A 19,499-nucleotide genomic window follows, 5' to 3' on the forward strand; every position below is an offset into this window, starting at 1 on the left:
TATTTGATGCAGCAGACACATATACCTTTAAACTGCAAGCCATCTCAGTGCTTTCCTGTGTGTCAAGTAACAAAATCCAATGTTGAAATTCTAAATTATTGTAAAAATGTAGCAGTGTCAAAAACATGTTTTGGGGTTTTTTGTATGTTTTTTTTTTTTAGACACCGAAAACAGAGCAAGTGGTTTAATTTTCCTTTTGTATTCTTAAATTATTCTACTCTCACAGCGAGAATTTCACATGAACTTTTTTTTTATTTTTCAGTGCCCTATCGGAAACGTACATGTGACAAATTTTAGGTATGAAAAGATTTCTTATAGCAATAAATAAACCACTGATGTGGGTGTAATCCTCAAGCGCCACGATGGACGATCATACGGCTCCTTCTTCCTCCAGGCTCATCAAAACACACCCATGTGCAGACAGCTTTATAGTCGGCTGTCAGATGAAATTTTTTTAACAGGGGTGATGATCAGGAACGCGTTTCCTAAAGGTAGAGAGCAAAAAGGTCAACGTAAAGAAATAGCTTACAGCGCCACCAACTAGCACAAAATGGGTAAAAAGAGAAATCATAGATCCAGCAAAATCAATAATCATTAAGTTACTAGAGATGTCAGACCTGCTGTGTAGGTTACACTGTATTACAATGTTGAGATATCTGAACAGCAAACTCATTCCAATCACAATTGCATTGGTATTTCCTTTAAAGGGCATGTCCACAGTAACACTGCACCCAAACTAGCTTCACATTACTGCCACTCAAGAGCAGATTATTCTATTGGAACCAGCTATTAAATGACAGACCTCAAAAACACCCAATGATATTTAGAGTTTCAACCACAGACATTTTCCAGTTACAGAATACTAAAGGAATGGACTGCAATGCTAGATCCAATATGTCATTATGACAGTGCTTTCCAACCCTTTCAGACTCAGGGCAGCCCTGGAAAAAAAATTCCTTGGGGCACTCTTTACAAAAAAACTTCTCAAGGACATAGATAATATTGAATGAAGGAATGCGGTCAGCTTCCCAAATCAGAGTGTTGTAGCCCCCTAGCAGCTTTTCAAGACGCCTCTTGGTGCTGAGGGACCCGCGTCGGGAATCACTGACTTAGGGTATCCATTATTACAGCTCATAAAGGGTTATGTATGAAACAAAGTCTCACATGCTAATCTAATATTGCTGAATGGGTGTAAATGTACTATTTACATGCAAGTTTCCCCAGAATAATCTATCAATCAATAATAATGATCCTGCAAGATATCACTTTGTCACTTGGTTCCTTAAACAATATACTAAAATAATATATAGTTCCAAAACTTTCAAAATAAATCATAATACAGAAAGATTTACAACACATGCATAGGTTAGGTTACAAAAGACTAAAAGGTTCTTCATCAGAATGAGAACACACATGCCCTCTAGTGGTTATATAAAATGTCATATGTGAACACTAAATAATGACAAGGCTTTATTTTTGAAGACATGCATATGAAAATAACCATAAGGCTAAGGCCCCACGTTGCGGAAACGCAGCTTTCTTTGTTGCAGATTTTGTTGCGTTTTTTTGAGCCAAAGCCAAGAGTGGCTACATAAGCAATGGGAAGTATATAGGAAGCTCTCATATTTCTCCCTTCTGCTCAATCCACTTCTGGCTTTGGCTCAAAAAACTGCAAAAAAAAATCTGCACCAAAAAAAATCTGCATTTCCGCAAGGTGGAGCCCCAGTCTTAGGCCCCACGGGCCATAAAAGCAGTGATAAAGCGCTGCGGGAAGAACCACTGCATGATTGCATTGCGGTTCTTTCCGCAGCGCTTTGAAGAGAAAGTCTGTAGAGGAAAACTCTGAACTTTCTCTTCCCATTATATCTACGGGAAAGCTGCCGGCGTTTCCTTAGATATAATTGACATGCTACGATTTGCAAAGCTGTTGCAGCTTTGCAAATCGCGTGTCCGCATTGCGTTTTTTCCCGCAAAGTGGGCATGGCATTCGCATGAATCCCATCCCCGCCGCAGGCAAATCGCGGCATTTACGTCCTGTGGGGCTCCAGCCTTAGGCAGTATTTTGTTCAGTATTTGTAAGCCAAAACCAAAAGTGGATCCTAAATACAGAATTGGTGCTATTCTATCATATTACTCCTCTGTTGTATGTTTCGCTCCTGTCGCGACTTATATATACTGTTAAATAATTACTAAATCACTCATGGTGTCAAACTGGCCTTATGAAAACTGAAGAAACCTAGCATAGTTCCATTAAATTTCAAGATCGTGCAAAAGTTGACAATATGAAGAGGAAACACAGGCAGAAAGTCTGTGTATTGGATGCACAGGTCTATATAGGATAGTTATACAAGTAATAAGATGCTCGGCCCACAGGGTTAATACTATCTGACATATAACTTACCGTGGTGCAGCCTTAATAATGTTGTCCACACGCAGGATGACTTCAGCGGCCTCAGCTGCACTCAGTAAGACTTGTCTCTTCACTTGGAAGCTTTCAGTGATACCCAGCTCCATCATATCTCCTATAATGCCATTTTTCATATCTAACAAGCAGAAAGAACATTTTTGGGTAAAAAGACTGGGTCAAGCCTAAGGGTGCATTCACACTGAGTAAACGCGCGTGTATTTTTGCAAAATACATGTGTAAAAATACACGTGTAAAAATAAGACTCCCATTGACTTCAAGCTATGCATTTGAATATTTTCTGCAACTCAAATGTATACGCTCAACAGAAAGCCCTAGTGGAGGAGATGTGAGCTTAATTCTCCTAAACTTAGACCAGGAACATTACATTAGGCTATGAAAGCTAGTATAAAAAAAAATAAAATAAAATACTTCAATAGGGAAGTACATACCAAGTCCATATGTAGACTTTCCTTCACTGTGAGCTGCTCTGAGCTGGGACACCAGGTCAGCACTGTCATAGCCAGCGTTGTCTGCTATAGTTGTTGGAAGCTTTAAACACAAAAAACAAATATATCAATATAAAAATAGAAAGGAAGAAAGTGTGGTGTCTTAAAACAAAAATACCATAAAGGTTAAGTTCACACAGGGAACAAGGAAGTGAGGGGACATGACTGAGCTTCCGGGACACAGACATAGTTACTTTACACAATCTCTCAGTTATAATAACACTAAACATCAAGCTGAAAAATAACATTAAGGAATGACTTTCTGAATGTTCTGCGCATAGTGTTCCATTAATAATATGTCCAAGAGGTCTCATTATAGCTAAGTTGGATTTCTACTGTTGCCTTCAATAGGACGACTACATATCTTGTTGCATATGTCGCAGACTTAACATCAAAACAAATTCAGCAACTTGCTAAATACATACAGTATGATACGCCGTCATCTCGCAGACCAAGAAGCAGGATGACTTTTAGCACATCAATGGCATGAACAATTCCCCCTCTCCTACCACCTACAGTTTAGTTTGTTCCTCTTACCATATGTAGTGCCTTGGCAAAAGATTCCATTGCCACAGACTCTTTCCCTGGAGTTCTGTTTGCTAGATCTGAGACTGCATTAGCCATTAACATCTCAGAGCAACCTAGAGTAGAGTAATGTTATAGTTAGCGTTACACTCATCACTGAATGCAAAAACAGAACAAAAGATGTTCAATGAACAAACATTACAAATTAACATACCTCCACCATAAACCGTTCTGGTGTCCTTTACAGTCTGAGCTAATACACAGAGTGCATCATGAAGGGACCTCTCAGCTTCATCCAAAATCTGCTGAGTTGCACCACGAAGTACAATTGTGCAAGCTTCTCCTAGAATGTGCCAGAAAACAAAACCAATTTAACAAATACTAGAAACCCAATACAGAGCCCTTTAAGAATGCAGGCTACTTTTGGTATTTTAAGGGACCGAAAAGTGTGAGTTCTCCCGCTCCTGATTAAGCCCGAAACAATGGGCCTAATCAGGAGCGAGTCTCGAGCCGCCGCAGCTGAGTCAGCCATGGAATCCGCGGGAAGATAGAGCATGTCGCTTCTTTTTCCCGCTAGCTGAATTTTTTTTTTTTTTTTTCAAGTGACTCCCATTGAATTGAATGGCAGCCTATTTTGCCAGCAGATTTTGAGGCGGATTCTCCTTCAAAATCCGCCTGCAAAAAACTCTGTATGAACACAGCCTAACTATTTTTTTTCTCCATCTCCGCATTTTAAAGGCCATAATTTATTTTATTCCTTCAACATAATATCAGGGCTTGTTTTTTTGCTTGTCAAGTTGAATTCTCAGCTGCCACCATTTAGGGACATAAATAATGCTTTGTTTTGCTTTTCTTATTGTTTTGAGGCAACTGCAGAACAAAATTCATCATTTTTTGAGCTTTGTTTTTAAGACATTCGCTCTGATTTGAAAGTGATGATATGGTGACTTTTTTTTTTAGGGGGTCAATACAAATATATTATTGATATAGGTTGCTATGCTTTACCATTATTACTAAATAAAACCCTGTTTTATATAAAATAGATTATTTTTTTTTTACCTGTAAGCACCATGTTTTGATACCTGCAACTTATTTTGTTGACAGGTCTATGCGAGAGCTCTTTTTCAGTATGTGGATTTTTTTTTTATGCACTCGCCATGATAAACAACACTTAAAAGTTCAGACTTTTACATAAGGAATTATACCAATTAAGGTTTGTTTACTTTAACATGAAAAGGTTTTTTTGTTTGTTTTTTTTAAATTTATATAATTTTTTTTTTAAGTTTTTTTACACTGGTACAAATCTTAAACATGGGACCACTTACCCGTCTCAATAATATAATGAAATGTTGCATATTTTATACAGATGACATCTTGTAAAAGCCAAGGGCAGTAAAAATTTCTAAGATGATCCGTAAATACTTACCCATGGCAACACCTGAGAAGTGAATCAACTTATCTTCCCCAATCATTACTTCTTCGATAAGTTTACAGCTTCCAAGCTTTACCAGCTCAGGATGGTCAAACGTAGATGCAATTTCTCCACCTGAAGCAAAGATTTTATAAAGAAAAATCTTTTATAGGCCAAAAAAGCTGTGCTACTTTGGAGTGTTTACATGCATCTACAACTAAAACAATGAATCACTACATTTAATGGGGTTGCTTTTGCATGACTTATCACATGCAAGAATATCTGACATCAAACCCAAACCCTCTGTCACTAGAGATACAAATCGTAAAAAAAAAAAACCCTAAATATAAACAAACAATATCCCCGATTCCTTCCCTGACTTCTTTGCAGCTGTACTGGTATGCTATCCAAATCAGGAAAAAAGAAGATTCTATCATAATAATAGAGATAATTTTAACTGGATCACAATACTCATGGATTACAATATCTTTTCAAGTCTGCTACAATGAATTTTAAAAATTAGGGGAACAATACCTGTAACAAGGGCTAAACGCTCGACGCCAACGAAATCTGCATGTTCTATTGCCATAACTCCAGCATTAGCAAACAGCTGTTCTGGGTAGTTATAAATAAGTTGTCTGAGAAAGCAAAAACAGAAAAGATCAGAAATGCAATAAAATCTAATTTTTTCATGCATAACAAAACATTTTTTAAGTGATATACATCTGGTTTGATGGAGCTTCTCCTACATCAGCGGTACACAACTACTTTTAGTAAAGTACAGAAAAACAAAGAAAACCGCTACACCTGGCATGGCAGTTAATGACAGAGATGATTAACTGCCGATCAGTAGATCAGTTAATTCTTGCTGTTCTCATTGAAGACAATGGAGTGGTGCAAAAAATCATTTCACATGACTAGCAAGTGTCCCATCTTCATTACCGTATTTTGTGGACTATAAGGCTCACTGGACTATAAGGCGCATTACCCATGAGCGCCTTATAGTCCTGTCTAGGTTCATATATAAGGCGCAGCGCTGTCCGGTGCGCCTTATATGTGATTGAAGGCGTGCCAGCCGCTTCTATTGAAATGAATGGAAGCGCTCGGCACGCGAGGAGTTCAAGGGATTCTACCATTAAAATAAGTTTTTTTTCCTCTTGACCACGTCGGAATAGCCTTAAAAAAAAAAGGCTATTCATCTCCTACCTTTTGCCATATCCAGCGCCGCCTTCTTCCTGAGCTGCATCCTCCCCTTCTGTGTCGTCTTCTTTGGGCGTCATGGCCGGCATGCGCAGTCGGCTCTAACAGGCTCTCGCAGCCAGAGCCGACTGCGCATGCGTCATCCATGACGCCCAAAGAAGACAACACAGAAGGGGAGGACGCAGCTCAGGAAGAAGGCGGCGCTGGATATGGCAAAAGGTAGGAGACGAATAGCCTTGTCTAAGGCTATTCCGACGTGGTCAAGAGTAAAAAAAAAGCTTCTTTTAATGGTAGAATCCCTTTAAGCGGCGGCCGCCGGCAAAGTCTGCGTGCCACTTCCATACATTGCAATGGGAGCGTGCTATTCGAATAGTATTCGCGCATCTCTAACTTCAATTAACGCTCCCATTGCAATGTATGGAGGCAGACTTTGCCGGCGGCCGCCGCTTAACTCCTCGCGTGCCGCCGCTTCCATCCATATATAAGGCGCACCGGACTATAAGGCGCACTTTCGATTTCTGAGGAAATCGTAGGATTTTATGTGCGCCTTATAGTCCGGAAAATACGGTACTCCCTATGCTAACTAACAAGATAAGAGTCTATATCCACCTTGCTCGATTTCCTACCTGTTAATAAAACAATTGATCCCATGTTTTAGGATGCGCTCCACTTTCTCCTTCATCTTCTCCTTCTCTGCCAACTCAATTTCGGCCACTTTTGCAGTAGAGTCCACACGCACCCTGGAGCCAAAAACCTGCATAATATAGAATTTGTGAGGAGCAGGGACAGCAGCCAAAATAAGAGTAAATGATATTAGAAATAAATATAAATGCCAACCTTTATCTTGTCAGTGTCCATTCCTGTATTTGCAAGAAGAATTTTAGCATTTTCAATACGTTTTGGTTGGTTTACTCCAATTTTCTTGTCCAACAGGAAACCTAAACAACAGCAGATAGACACACACATTTAAGGTCTGATAATGGTTTCGCCCCATGAACATCACCAGTATTATTATTTATAGGTCACTATTAATTCCATGGTGCAGTATATTTGAGGATTTAGATACAATACACAATGCAAAAAACTACAGTAGTGACTACTGGAATGGTGGGACAGAAGGCCCTGCCTGCAAGGGAGAGGGTAGAATCTGGTGTTTAAAAGGTGGTGTGGTGGCAATAGGGCTATTGGAGGTTGTAGGCCTTCCTGAATGAGTGAGTCTTCCAGGTCTTCTCGAAGCCTGTGATTGTGGGAGGTCAGTCTTATGTGTTGTGGTAGCGAGCTCCAGAGTATTGGGCATGTACGGGAGAAGTCTTGGGGGTGGTAGTTTGAAGAGCAGATAAGAGCAGAATAGGATATTTTTAGAGGATCGGCGGTTATGTGTGGGTAGATAGAAGGATATTAAGTCAGAGGATTTATACAGTGGACAAGTTGTGGATGGCTTTGTTTGTCAGCGTTAACATTTTAAACTTTTTTCGCTGGGTGACTGTAGAGAGCAGATTGGGAAGCGGCTGATGAAAACGGGAATGGTGAATTATTCTCGTGGCAGGAAGCCTGAAGGGGGGCGAGAGCATTTGCTGGGAGGGATGTTACAGTAGTCTAAGTGCCAGATTATGAGGGAATAGACTAGCATTATTGTAGCTACAGTGGTAAGAAAGGAGCAAATCTGATGGATATTCTAGAGTTGAAGGCTGCATGAGGTATTGAGGCTTTAAGATGCGTGGCTTTAAGGAGAAGTCAGTCAAGGGTTTTTCCCAGGCAAAGGACCTGTGGGTCTGGGGTAAGTGTAATCCCATTAACTATGATTTATAGGTCAAGTAAGGGGACCGTGCAAGGTGGGGCACAGATGATGAACTTCATTTTCTCCATGTTAAATTTGAGAAAATGAGAGGAGAAGAAGGAGGCTATGGCTGCCTCCTTTTTGGGACTAGATAACGGGGCAGTAATGTCTGGTCCAGAGAGATATGTTTGAATGTCGTTTGCGTAGAAATGCTATTGTAAACCGTGGCATTCTAAGAGTTGCAGGACGGAGCCTTGGGGACACCTACAGATAAAGGGTGTGGTGAGAGGGTGGTATGCCAGTGGGAGTGCAATTGGTGAGGTATTAGGAGATCAAGGAGAGGACCCAAGGATGAAAGAGTTTGTAACTAAAATAAAATTAGTATGCTAATTATTCTACATGATAGAAGCCATAAACATTAAGCTTCAAATGCTAGAATAGATATGTTCTGATCATCTCACCTCTCAAAAACAAGTAATACAAACTGATCAAAAATCTTATGTACCCACAAAATAAAAGGCCTCGTAAAGCTACATAAAAATAAAGTGTAAAAAGTTCTAAACGCCAGATTGGTGGCTCCATTTTGGAGATATCATTGCTTTTGTCAATATGCAAATTAGGTATTCGGAGCGGTAACAACCCCACTGCTCTAAAGAACTGGGACACAGTTTTCTGTGGATAAGTGATAAATGTTTGTGAGCCAAACCCCTTTTAAGGGATATTGTAGATGATCCAGACGGGTTACAGTGTAATTTACACATGGCTAGTATATACTGTATAGCTTTAGTAGCAGATGGGGATCCAATAGCATTGTGTCATTGGAACTCAAATGAGTGCTAGTATCAGTGACTAAGAAACAGACTATTGCAATAATACAAACCCCCATATTTTACATTAGAAGGCACGCTTAGATATAATACCTTCATCCAAATAAGAATCTGTCAAACTTCCTCCTAACTTCTTAATGACATGGATAGCTTCCAGATTTCCAGAACCCTTCAGCCTCAGTACAGCTTCCACAGCAAGTTTTGCAAAGTGATCTTTATGATGAGTCAGGAGCTTAGAGGACAATGTTGTCCTGGCAATATTCAGAAGATCAGCCTCAAACTTCTCCTTATCATTTCTGTGGAAATACATATTTGAAAATGGCATCATAAAACCCTATAAATATGTGCACTTTTAATAATCTACAGACATTGTACTATGGAGATGCGAGGAAAACATGACTGCAAGTCACAGTCACTACAGACATGGTTTGTTTGTGGCTTGTAATCATGGAGGCACATAGGTCAGTCTTAGGAGCTCTGTACACAAGATAGCACAATACCTTTGACAATCACCATCAAGGCCAGGTTTTACCTGGGGATCTATTTATATGTCTGTAAGAAGCTACATTAACAGATTAGGATGTGAAGTGCAACACTGGTACTTTACAAAGTGGAGTGATCTCAGTATAGCTAAACATAGATGTAACTGTGCCCCAACAATACAAAGAGTGTAAGGCTATAGTCACACATCTGAATTTCTGAGCCGTGTGGTGCCCATGGATAAGAAAAAACATTTGGACATGCTCATGTCTTCACAGATAGAAATCACAGGTACATTTTCATGGACCTGATTTACTCACTGATGCAAATGAGTCCCACATACCACTTAAACTGGCAGTGAGAAACAGAGCTGGCGCGGTTTTGTGAATATACCCTAGGTGCTACTATATTATACTAAATTTTGGAATTCATTTGGGATAAATTGATAAACCTGGAGGCTGCAATATTGTATTTCCGCTATATGTTGAGGTTTAATATACACACATTATCAAGTATCTACATCTGAGCTACTTTAGATACATCTAAGAACTCACCCATGATCCAATGCTGCTTTAAGTAGCGCTTCCCTGGCAACCTGAGTAGCTTGCCTCCAACCAGCAATAATAGTCTGTGGATGGATCTTCTTCGCAATCAAAAGTTCAGCTTCCTGAAACCAGCAGGAGAATATTAAAATATCGTTGTTATTGCCTTTGCACAGTGCAATTTTTTAACCCCTCAACATGTGATATTATCCATAATACCCTATTAACTGATCGCTTCTGTGCAGAGGTAATTAATGTTAACCAAAGGAATAGAGATAAATATCAGGTCTTTGGGATCCAATCCTTTTCTCAACAACCTCATGGCGCAGGGCAGTTGCACAGAGTGGAATGTCAAATCTGCATGCTGCTGCACTACACAACTGTACAGGGGATTCAGAAAAAGCGAAGTGTGCTCTTTGGCATTTGTAATGACAAACATCAGCCCCTGGAATACCAGTCTATGATGAAGATCTGCTGTGCTTACCCTAAGCAATTCAGCAGCTAACACAGTCACTGATGTTGTTCCATCACCTACTTCATCATCCTGGACTTTGGACATGTCTAGAAGGAAGGAAAACAAAAAAAAAACAACTTAGCATGCAAGGCTAGTGTCTTATCTGTACAGCTTCACCCATGGAGCCAAGCTTAAAGAGTAACTAAACTTCTGAACAGCTTTTGATTTTCTGGCAGTATTTGTGTCAATGATAAACTTTGGAACATATTTTATTAACAAATGTCTCCTTTCTGTGAAATCCTACATTTCTTTACTTTCTCCCTTGCTTCTTGAGAGCTGTCCTCTGATTCTCACTGTATATGACGTACAAGCTTACGTGTAATGGAGATTAAATGAGGGTTGGGGACGCAAACAGTTAATATCGCAAGTGTTATAAAACAAAAACTTGCTTATGGTGTCGTATGAAAGAAGAGATTTTACAGTTTGCAGTTCTAATAGATTATTTCCAGAGATATCACTGGTTGAAAAATACGGTTAAGATTAAGGATTACAAATAGGTTATCAATATTTTAACCTCATTTAAGTACAAATGTGAGAGTTGTTGGTATTGAGGAATTATCACAGACTCCTGATTGAGAAGCAACACGATGCAAAATACCAGTTTCTCACTTACCTACTAATACTTGGGCAGCAGGATTGTCAATTCCAATAGACTTTAGAATGGTTGCTCCATCATTGGTTACCGTAACACTGCTGTCTCTGCCACCACTTAGGAGGATCTTGTCCTGTTTAAAGGAGCAACCAAAGGCGATCAACATATAATTCACCAGGGATGTTATTTTCAAAATAGTTCACCAACAAAAAAAATGGCAATAATTAATAAAACAATATTCTTTATTAATACACATTAAAAGAAATCCCAGATATATAATTAAAAGAGTAATATAAATTCTCTAGCTGCACCCACAATAGTAGGTTGTCTGTCTTTAGAAACACAGAAGAAGATCTAGTCGATTCAGATTTCCCTGCATCCTCATGTCATATGATGTGAATCCAATCAAAACACCTTACTGTAGCAACCACGCTAATGTGTCCAACAGTCAAGCCCCCTATGTAAGTACTGGATTCATCTACGGAAAGTCTCAGCTGATCACAGCTTATTCAATCACAGTCAATAGATTGGATAGCAATAATATGTTGATAGCTATCTACATTCAGCCCCTTCTTGTGGTGGCTGAATGTCTATAACTGTAAGCTAGAGAATAAAGAAGCTGCCTGATATATATATATATATATGATAATTGTCAAGCTGCCTTAAATATTTAAAAACGGCAATACTTTCCTTTGAAAAACTTACCATTCCTTTTGGTCCCAAAGTGCTTTTCACCAAGTCTCCAATTGCAATGGCCCCAACAAAAGAGGACTAAAAGAACAAACATTTCACTTAAAACTCTCACCATGTTGATGATCAGTAATTACAAGCAAATGTTTTCTGTTTACTAAGCCAGTCTGTGTGTGTGTGTTAAAAAGATGATAAACAATAAAAAATAAATTATTATTATTATTATTATTATTATTATTATTATTAATAAAATAGGACCTTTCACAGACATAAGTTTTACAGTAAACATGCACTAAATGTATCAAACATCACGTCACGTGACATTTGATAGATGTGCCATAAATTACTACAACACAGACAGCAGCAAAACTGACTTTAAAAATGCCCCCTTGGTATACATGGTAACACAGAACACTTACCAGGCGGGCAGTCTCTGCTCGTTCTTCATCGGCGCCTGCCTTAAATATGTTCACCGGTGCTAGTGAGAGGGAAGCCTATAAGTGGGAATGATTGATTATTAATACACACTAAAGAATACAGAATGGAAAAACAGGAAAAAATATTTATGGTCTCAACTTTGGTTTTACTGTAATGTTTACTGAAAGTGCCAATATAGTGTCCATAAGTATAAAGAGAAAGGTCCGCATATTTAAGATATAACTTTTACTGCATCAATTAAAAGATAGCCAAAAACATACAAAAGTGTGGAAAGTTCAAACAAAATAGTGGTTAAAAACCGCACATAGCTATTTTGTTGTTTTTTTGAACTTTCCACACTTTTGTATGTTTTTGGCTATCTTTTAATTGATGCAGTAAAAGTTATATCTTAAAAGAAGAACACAAGGAATGCGGACCTTTCTCTTTATACTTAAGGAATTTGTATGCATCGCTTTGTGAGGTCCGGAGCGTGGGTCGTACACCTTGAAGTTCATCACAAGGAATGGTGAGCCAACTGACTGTATTTTTGATTATTTTGTATAGCCAATATAGTGTGTTTGGACTTATACAGTAGAGGACTAGAGATGAGCGAGTACTGTTCGGATCAGCCGATCCGAACAGCACGCTCGCATAGAAATGAATGGACGTCGCCGGCACGCCCCCCGCGTTAAGCGGCCGGCCGCCGTCAAAGCGGAAGTACCAGGTGCATCCATTCATTTCTATGGAGCGTGCTGTTCGGATCGGCTGATCCGAACAGTACTCGCTCATCTCTATAGAGGACCTTTCATGTCCTCGGAGATGGCGGTATTATATACTGCTAGAAAGCCGATATTTCACTGATTCAGTGCACTGTCAGCTTTGCCGCTATGCACCCAGGTGCCGGAGAGATCGGTGCCAATGGCATCCGTTGTGTTCCATATATCACCGCTATATTAGCGGTCTGCCTGTCTCTTGTTCTAGTATTCATACAAACCAGAATGAACTAATACTGTGATCCTAGCGTCAGACTGTTTAACTATTAGAAGAATCGGGCCACTATAACTATCATTTTGTAACGGAATATTATCCAATTCCTCTTGAATATCAAATGAGCTTCCAAGTTATTTCATTGTAAGGACAGATGAAGGGGCGGAATAAAAATAGTGAATAAACAGAGGACTGGATGTTAACATTAAGCTTGTCAAAGAGGTGTGTCCAGAAATTGCAGAAGCATCTCATGTCAGCACCGCTGCGTTATGGGTGGTGGCTGTTATATATACAGATGGATACCCTGGATTTGTGTGAGACACTGTGCACAGTGGACACAATGGCCAAATGCTCAGGGATAGGCAACCTATCATACATGTCACACAAAGCCAAGGTATCCATCTGTTTATAGTAAACAGTGTCCTGGCATCAAACCAGGGGATAGGGTTGTTTCCAAGGACATGCACTATCATCTACAGCGATCTATTGTTCTCTCTTATCAGCCACTTCAGCTCAGGGTCTTCTAGAAGATTATCGAAATGAAACCTAGAGAAATCCCTTCCCTGCGGCCTCCACATTACCTGCCATGGCTGCTCACGGAGCACATGGAGATGTGTGAATAATCTTACGACTGGAACATTGGTACGAGCTGCCAGCTAGTGAGCCTATACTATGTACCAGGCCCGACCACCACGTGCTTGGAGGGAGCTCCTTCTGCGGCCGCACTCATAAGTCCAGAATCCCCCGCAGAGGGCACAATACCGGGCATGTGCTCGGATACTCACCATGCTGAGACCGCGGGCGTACAATGGAGCAGAACACGCTACCCAGGCACCGGCTGTAGACAGGAAGTGACGCAGCTAACGACAAGGAGGAGGCCGCAGAACACACTAGAGTGTGGGCAGTGGCTCTTCACGCTGATGGCCGGCGTTCATCTTTGATGTGGGAAAACTACAGACTAAAAGTCAGGCGAATTCACAATGAGACTTATCTGCACGCGCTAAATAGAATATCTTTTCTTGTAATATTTGTATGTGTATGGTACTGTATGTTATGTGTTTTTATAGCAGCCATGTAGCCGTGTTGTTGCCAGTTTCAAACATGGCTGCCGAGACTGCTTAGTAACGGCCCCAATAGTAGTGTATGTCCATATAGGGCTGTAGGCGGGAGACTGGCCACAGAAGGAGGCAGCGCAGCGTTACTTCTCCTCCAACATCATGCAGAGGGAGATGTATCATGTAGTAGTTGCCGTGATATCAGGTCACAGCTATTATTGTCCATAAACATCCTTTGGTCACTACAGTACCATAGCCCTGTATGATGCAGCTAGTTTGATCATAAGCCATGGTAGGGCCAGATCTTATGGCCATTATGTGAGCTACAGTGAAGCTGCATTACGATCATCTGAGGCCAAGGTCACATCTGTGTATGAGTTTCTGTTAGGGGCGTCTGCTTGGGGGATCCCCCAAATGGAAACCTAATCCACATAAAAAGGTAGTAAACGTAGGAAACCCGCGGACCCCTAGACTATAATGGTGTCTGTGTGGATTCCACACGAAAAATGCAGACACAGGAATGGAATCTCCGCTTGGGAACCACCGTCACCCTTCCCAAATGGAATACCGAACACATTAAAGAGCGGTTAGCTAAGAAAACACAAGGACCCCATAGACTATAATGGGGTCTGTGTGTTTTCCACACAAATCATGCGGAGAGAAAAGTGCTGATTGCAGTACTTTTCTCTCCACATGATGCATGCGGACACTGCGCGGAAAACACACAGACCCCATTATAGCCTATGGTCCATGTGGTTTCTCAGCTAACCTCTTTTTAGTGCATTCGGTATTCCATTCGGGGGGGGGGGTCCCAAGCGGTATACCAAATGCAGATATGAACCGGGCCTATGAATTTTTGTAGTAGTATATGAGTGTCTGTCATTTGGGTCCTCTTAAAAAGCGGATACCTGCGGACCCATAGACTATGATTATGTCCACCCAGTTTCTGCCGGTTTTATATTGAAACCAATGGTGAGAACGTCTCGCTCCACTAATTTTAGGCGGAATCTACAGCAGAGTCTCCAACGTAGATAGCATAATAAATAAATAGATACGAATCCAGCTTGAGGGTGTATATAATACGTGTTTACATTGCGCCCTTTAACCCCTTAATGACCCATGATGTATTTCGCGCACCATGAAGTAATACTATGTATTAGCTATGTATAGCTGAGCGGGCGGAAGTGGGTGAGAGCTGTTACCGACAGCTATCGCCCTTTTCCATAACCTCTGGTCGGTGCTTTTACTGATCGGAGGTTTTAACCCTTTGATTGCGATGGTGAAACATGACCACCGCAAACAAAGGGTTTCGCGCTTTTCCGGCCCCGGCCCCCCCGGCAAGATCGGGGGGTGCCAGTATGTCTACTATGAAGCCTGGGGTCTGGCTAGTGACCCCAGGCTGCCCTGAGCCCCACTTACCTGGTTGATCCTGCCGGGTCTTCTGGAAGTGAGTCTGTGCCGTCTGCACAGCTCACTTCCTGTTATGCTCTGTGAGACACGTGCATGCTGTATCTCACAGAGCATAATACAGGATTCAACACAAAAAAAGCCGTTTGGAGCTCACCATGCAATGTTAGGAGACTTCGGGGTGCACAATTCCCTCCTTCGGACTCAGAAGGTATAGTGAACTGTAGAATGGTATAGTCGAGATGGATTGGCAACACTCCGATGTCCAAATAAAAATTACTTTTTATTCCATATTATAATAAAAAATACAAAAATGACAAAGGATGAAGAAAAAGACAAAAAAGGAAATATTAAAAAACGCCTACGCGTTTCGGAACCCTTAGTTCCTTAATCATGGCATATACTGTTGAACAAACCACATCCTTTATATAAGCAGGTAAGTGACTTTCCAACCCATGTGTTGGTTGTAATCTAATTATGCAAATTCGTTACCAGCGTCTCTAAAGGTATAAACTCATATGCGTTATTTCTCTGAATAAAAGTTTTTCTACCGTAACTTATTTTGTTCTGGAAATTTTCCCCTTATGTATCATTTAATAAAAACATTTTCACGGAAGAGATCTTTCTACTTCTTTGTTTTGTTCTTGTTACTAAAATGTATTCTTTATATTCTTTTTTTCAAAAAGAGTAACATATCCATAATAATGGAATATACACACTGTCTGTTAAAGGGGTATTCCCACCTCACATACTCAGCAGTCTTCACTCTTGTAAAATCTTCTTTCTTCCTGGTTTCTTGCATCATTTGGTGGGCGGGGTTTCACAGGCAACCTGCCGTTTAGCTCCGCCTCCAAATTCGCGTGTAGCTCCGCCCACCCACATTGGACTATGAAGTACAGGCAGCAGCAACTCCATTCTGTGTTACATACAGAGACTGCCTGTCTCTGCCATAATGAACACAATTGTATTAGCTAGCCTGATAACTGGGAGAACAGAAGAAATGAAAGCAGCTCCTCTATCTGAGTGCAGGACCTAGGTCACATGGTGTAGACACAGGATTAGCTAGATACACAGAGGTAAAGACCTCATGATATGCCATGACTAAGAGGTCTTTACCTTGAAACGCGTTGGCGTTTTTTATTGCTATGGGCACTTAAGTTTTTTTCTATTCTTTGTCACTTTGTGGAGTTTGTCTTTTTTTGTTGATTGCATGTTTCCTTTTAAAATGAACCAATAAACGCTAATTTTTAAGAAAAATGTGACACTAGGATTGCGGATCAACTTTATTCAAGGATTTTTCAGTGTGGAGCCTATCCCCTTGGTGTCCAGGAATTTTACGATCGTGCACCCTTCTGGACTCGTGTTTATGGGTGAGTCTAAAGCTATATATTTTCTACATATTAGCTGTCTAGTTTTTTTTATATATTTCTATTCAAACACTGGTACTTAAGACTCTAAGAGGCAAGGGAATATCCAGATATGAGATGTAATATTTAAGGGCATATTGACATATATAATATCATACACGTCAATGTATATATAATAAATTGTTTCTTATATTCATACCATTTGGGAATCTGGAATTAAATCTGAGAATCCAATATGCCTCTTTTTCTAATAGTTTCTTTTTTCTGTCCCCTCCTCTTTTGAGTTTTTTTTAACCTATTCAATAACACAAAATTACATTGTTTCAAAATTTCCAGCATGTTTTAACACAAAGTGTTTACTAGCACCTGAACAATTCTCCGTACATAGTTTTTCAATGTCAGCAATGTGTTCTGCAATACGTGTTTTTAAGCTTCTTGTGGTGCAACCTATATAGTCAACTTCATAAACAGTACATTTTATACAGTAAACCAGGTAACTTGAGTTGCAATTCATATATGACTGAATATTTTTCTTAATCTTTGATGTATAACCATTGACTGCTTCTGTTTTAAACATATACAGTCCTATGAAAAAGTTTGGGCACCCCTATTAATCTTAATCATTTTTAGTTCTAAATATTTTGGTGTTTGCAACAGCCATTTCAGTTTGATATATCTAATAACTGATGGACACAGTAATATTTCAGGATTGAAATGAGGTTTATTGTACTAACAGAAAATGTGCAATATGCATTAAACCAAAATTTGACCGGTGCAAAAATATGGGCACCTCAACAGAAAAGTGACATTAATATTTAGTACATCCTCCTTTTGCAAAGATAACAGCCTCTAGTTGCTTCCTGTAGCTTTTAATCAGTTCCTGGATCCTGGATGAAGGTATTTTGGACCATTTCTTTCTACAAAACAATTCAAGTTCAGTTAAGTTTGATGGTCGCCGAACATGGACAGCCCGCTCTCAAATGATCTGAAAACAAAGATTGTTCAACATAGTTGTTCAGGGGAAGGATACAAAAAGTTGTCTCAGAGATTTAACCTGTCAGTTTCCACTGTGAGGAACATAGTAAGGAAATGGAAGACCACAGGGACAGTTCTTGTTAAGCCCAGAAGTGGCAGGCCAAGAAAAATATCAGAAAGGCAGAGAAGAAGAATGGTGAGAACAGTCAAGGACAGTCCACAGACCACCTCCAAAGAGCTGCAGCATCATCTTGCTGCAGATGGTGTCACTGTGCATCGGTCAACTATACAGCGCACTTTGCACAAATAGAAGCTGTATGGGAGAGTGATGAGAAAGAAGCCGTTTCTGCACGTACGCCACAAATAGAGTTGCCTGAGGTATGAAAAAGCACATTTGGACAAGGCAGCTTCATTTTGGAAACAAAAATTGAGTTGTTTGGTTATAAAAAAAGGCGTTATGCATGGCGTCCAAAAAGAAACAGCATTCCAAGAAAAACACATGCTACCCACTGTAAAATTTGGTGGAGGTTCCATCATGCTTTGGGGCTGTGTGGCCAATGCCGGCATCGGGAATCTTGTTAAAGTTGAGAGTCGCATGGATTCCACTCAGTATCAGCAGATTCTTGAGAATAATGTTCAAGAATCAGTGACGAAGTTGAAGTTACGCCGGGGATGGATATTTCAGCAAGACAATGATCCAAAACACCGCTCCAAATCCTCAGGCATTCATGCAGAGGAACAATTACAATGTTCTGGAATGGCCATCCCAGTCCCCAGACCTGAATATCATTGAACATCTGTGGGATGATTTGAAGCGGGCTGTCCATGCAACTTAACTGAACTTGAATTGTTTGTCCAAAATACCTTTATCCAGGATCCAGGAACTGATTAAAAGCTACAGGAAGCGACTAGAGGCTGTTATCTTTGCAAAAGGAGGATCTACTTTTCATAGGACTGTACTTGCATACAGCACATCGATTACCACCACACTTGTGAAACCCCTTATTTCTTAACCAACAGGTTGCCTGATTAGAGGATGATGAAAAACTGCTGGGCGATAACATATTCCCCAGTGATTTCCCTTTCTTTGCTATGAACAAAACCCCCTGTTGCAAGATTTTATTAGTAGTTTCAACTATAACTAATATTGGTAGATTTCTTTTAATAATTTCCACAATTTGATTACATTGTAGACTAAACGGGGTAGAAAAAACAATCTTTTCATTTGCAGTATCTTTAATGGGAGAGCTTTCTAATAACATTTTACGATCTTTTTTCTCTATAGCAACTTTAGCTCTCTCAAGTATCCATTCTGGATAGTCCCTTTCTCTCAAACGATCTAGGGTTTCATTTGCTATCCGTTTATTATCTTCTTGAAATTTACATGATCTCTTTGTCTGGATTAATTCATCCAAAGGAATACTTTTTATTGTCTGCTTTGGGTGACAGCTATTGGCACGAAGGATGGTATTGCCTGCTGTACTCTTTCTGTACAAACTAGTAGTGATTTTACCCAATTCGATGTTGCCAGTAAATGTAATATCGAGGAAATCTACAGATATTTGATCCACTCTGTGTGTAAAACTGAGGTTCAACTCATTATGGTTTAGATACCTTAGAAAATCCGGTATGGGCGCTACATCTCCGGACCAAGAAAATTGCTTCAGTGTTTGGCCAACAAAATGAAGTGCCAACCAGCAAAGAGGATCTCATATTGGGAAAGAAGTTACTACAAAAGAAAGAAAAACTCCTGACGCAAGAGTTAAAACTTTTCTGGAATCATACGACATTGGAGCAATACCTGCAAAAACAAATGATAC

The 19,499-nt window shown here is 40.0% G+C and overlaps 1 protein-coding gene across 1 annotated transcript; it reads right to left on the minus strand.

Annotated features, from left to right (window-relative positions):
• CCT2 (chaperonin containing TCP1 subunit 2) lies at positions 1 to 13,747 on the minus strand. The gene is made up of 16 exons (XM_075274391.1): positions 13,661 to 13,747; positions 11,891 to 11,965; positions 11,487 to 11,552; positions 10,803 to 10,914; positions 10,160 to 10,236; positions 9,688 to 9,800; positions 8,747 to 8,949; positions 6,887 to 6,987; positions 6,676 to 6,803; positions 5,384 to 5,487; positions 4,865 to 4,984; positions 3,653 to 3,781; positions 3,451 to 3,554; positions 2,857 to 2,956; positions 2,402 to 2,543; positions 1 to 485 (listed from the first exon to the last, which is right to left on the minus strand). Exons 1-16 carry the CDS (start codon positions 13,661 to 13,663, stop codon positions 455 to 457), a joined length of 1,608 nt encoding a protein of 535 aa, XP_075130492.1. The 5' UTR covers positions 13,664 to 13,747; the 3' UTR covers positions 1 to 454.
• Positions 13,748 to 19,499: the final 5,752 nt, after the last annotated feature.

This window comes from Leptodactylus fuscus, chromosome 5 (assembly GCF_031893055.1).
Source record: "Leptodactylus fuscus isolate aLepFus1 chromosome 5, aLepFus1.hap2, whole genome shotgun sequence".
In the NCBI taxonomy this organism is placed as follows: Eukaryota; Metazoa; Chordata; class Amphibia; order Anura; family Leptodactylidae; genus Leptodactylus; species Leptodactylus fuscus.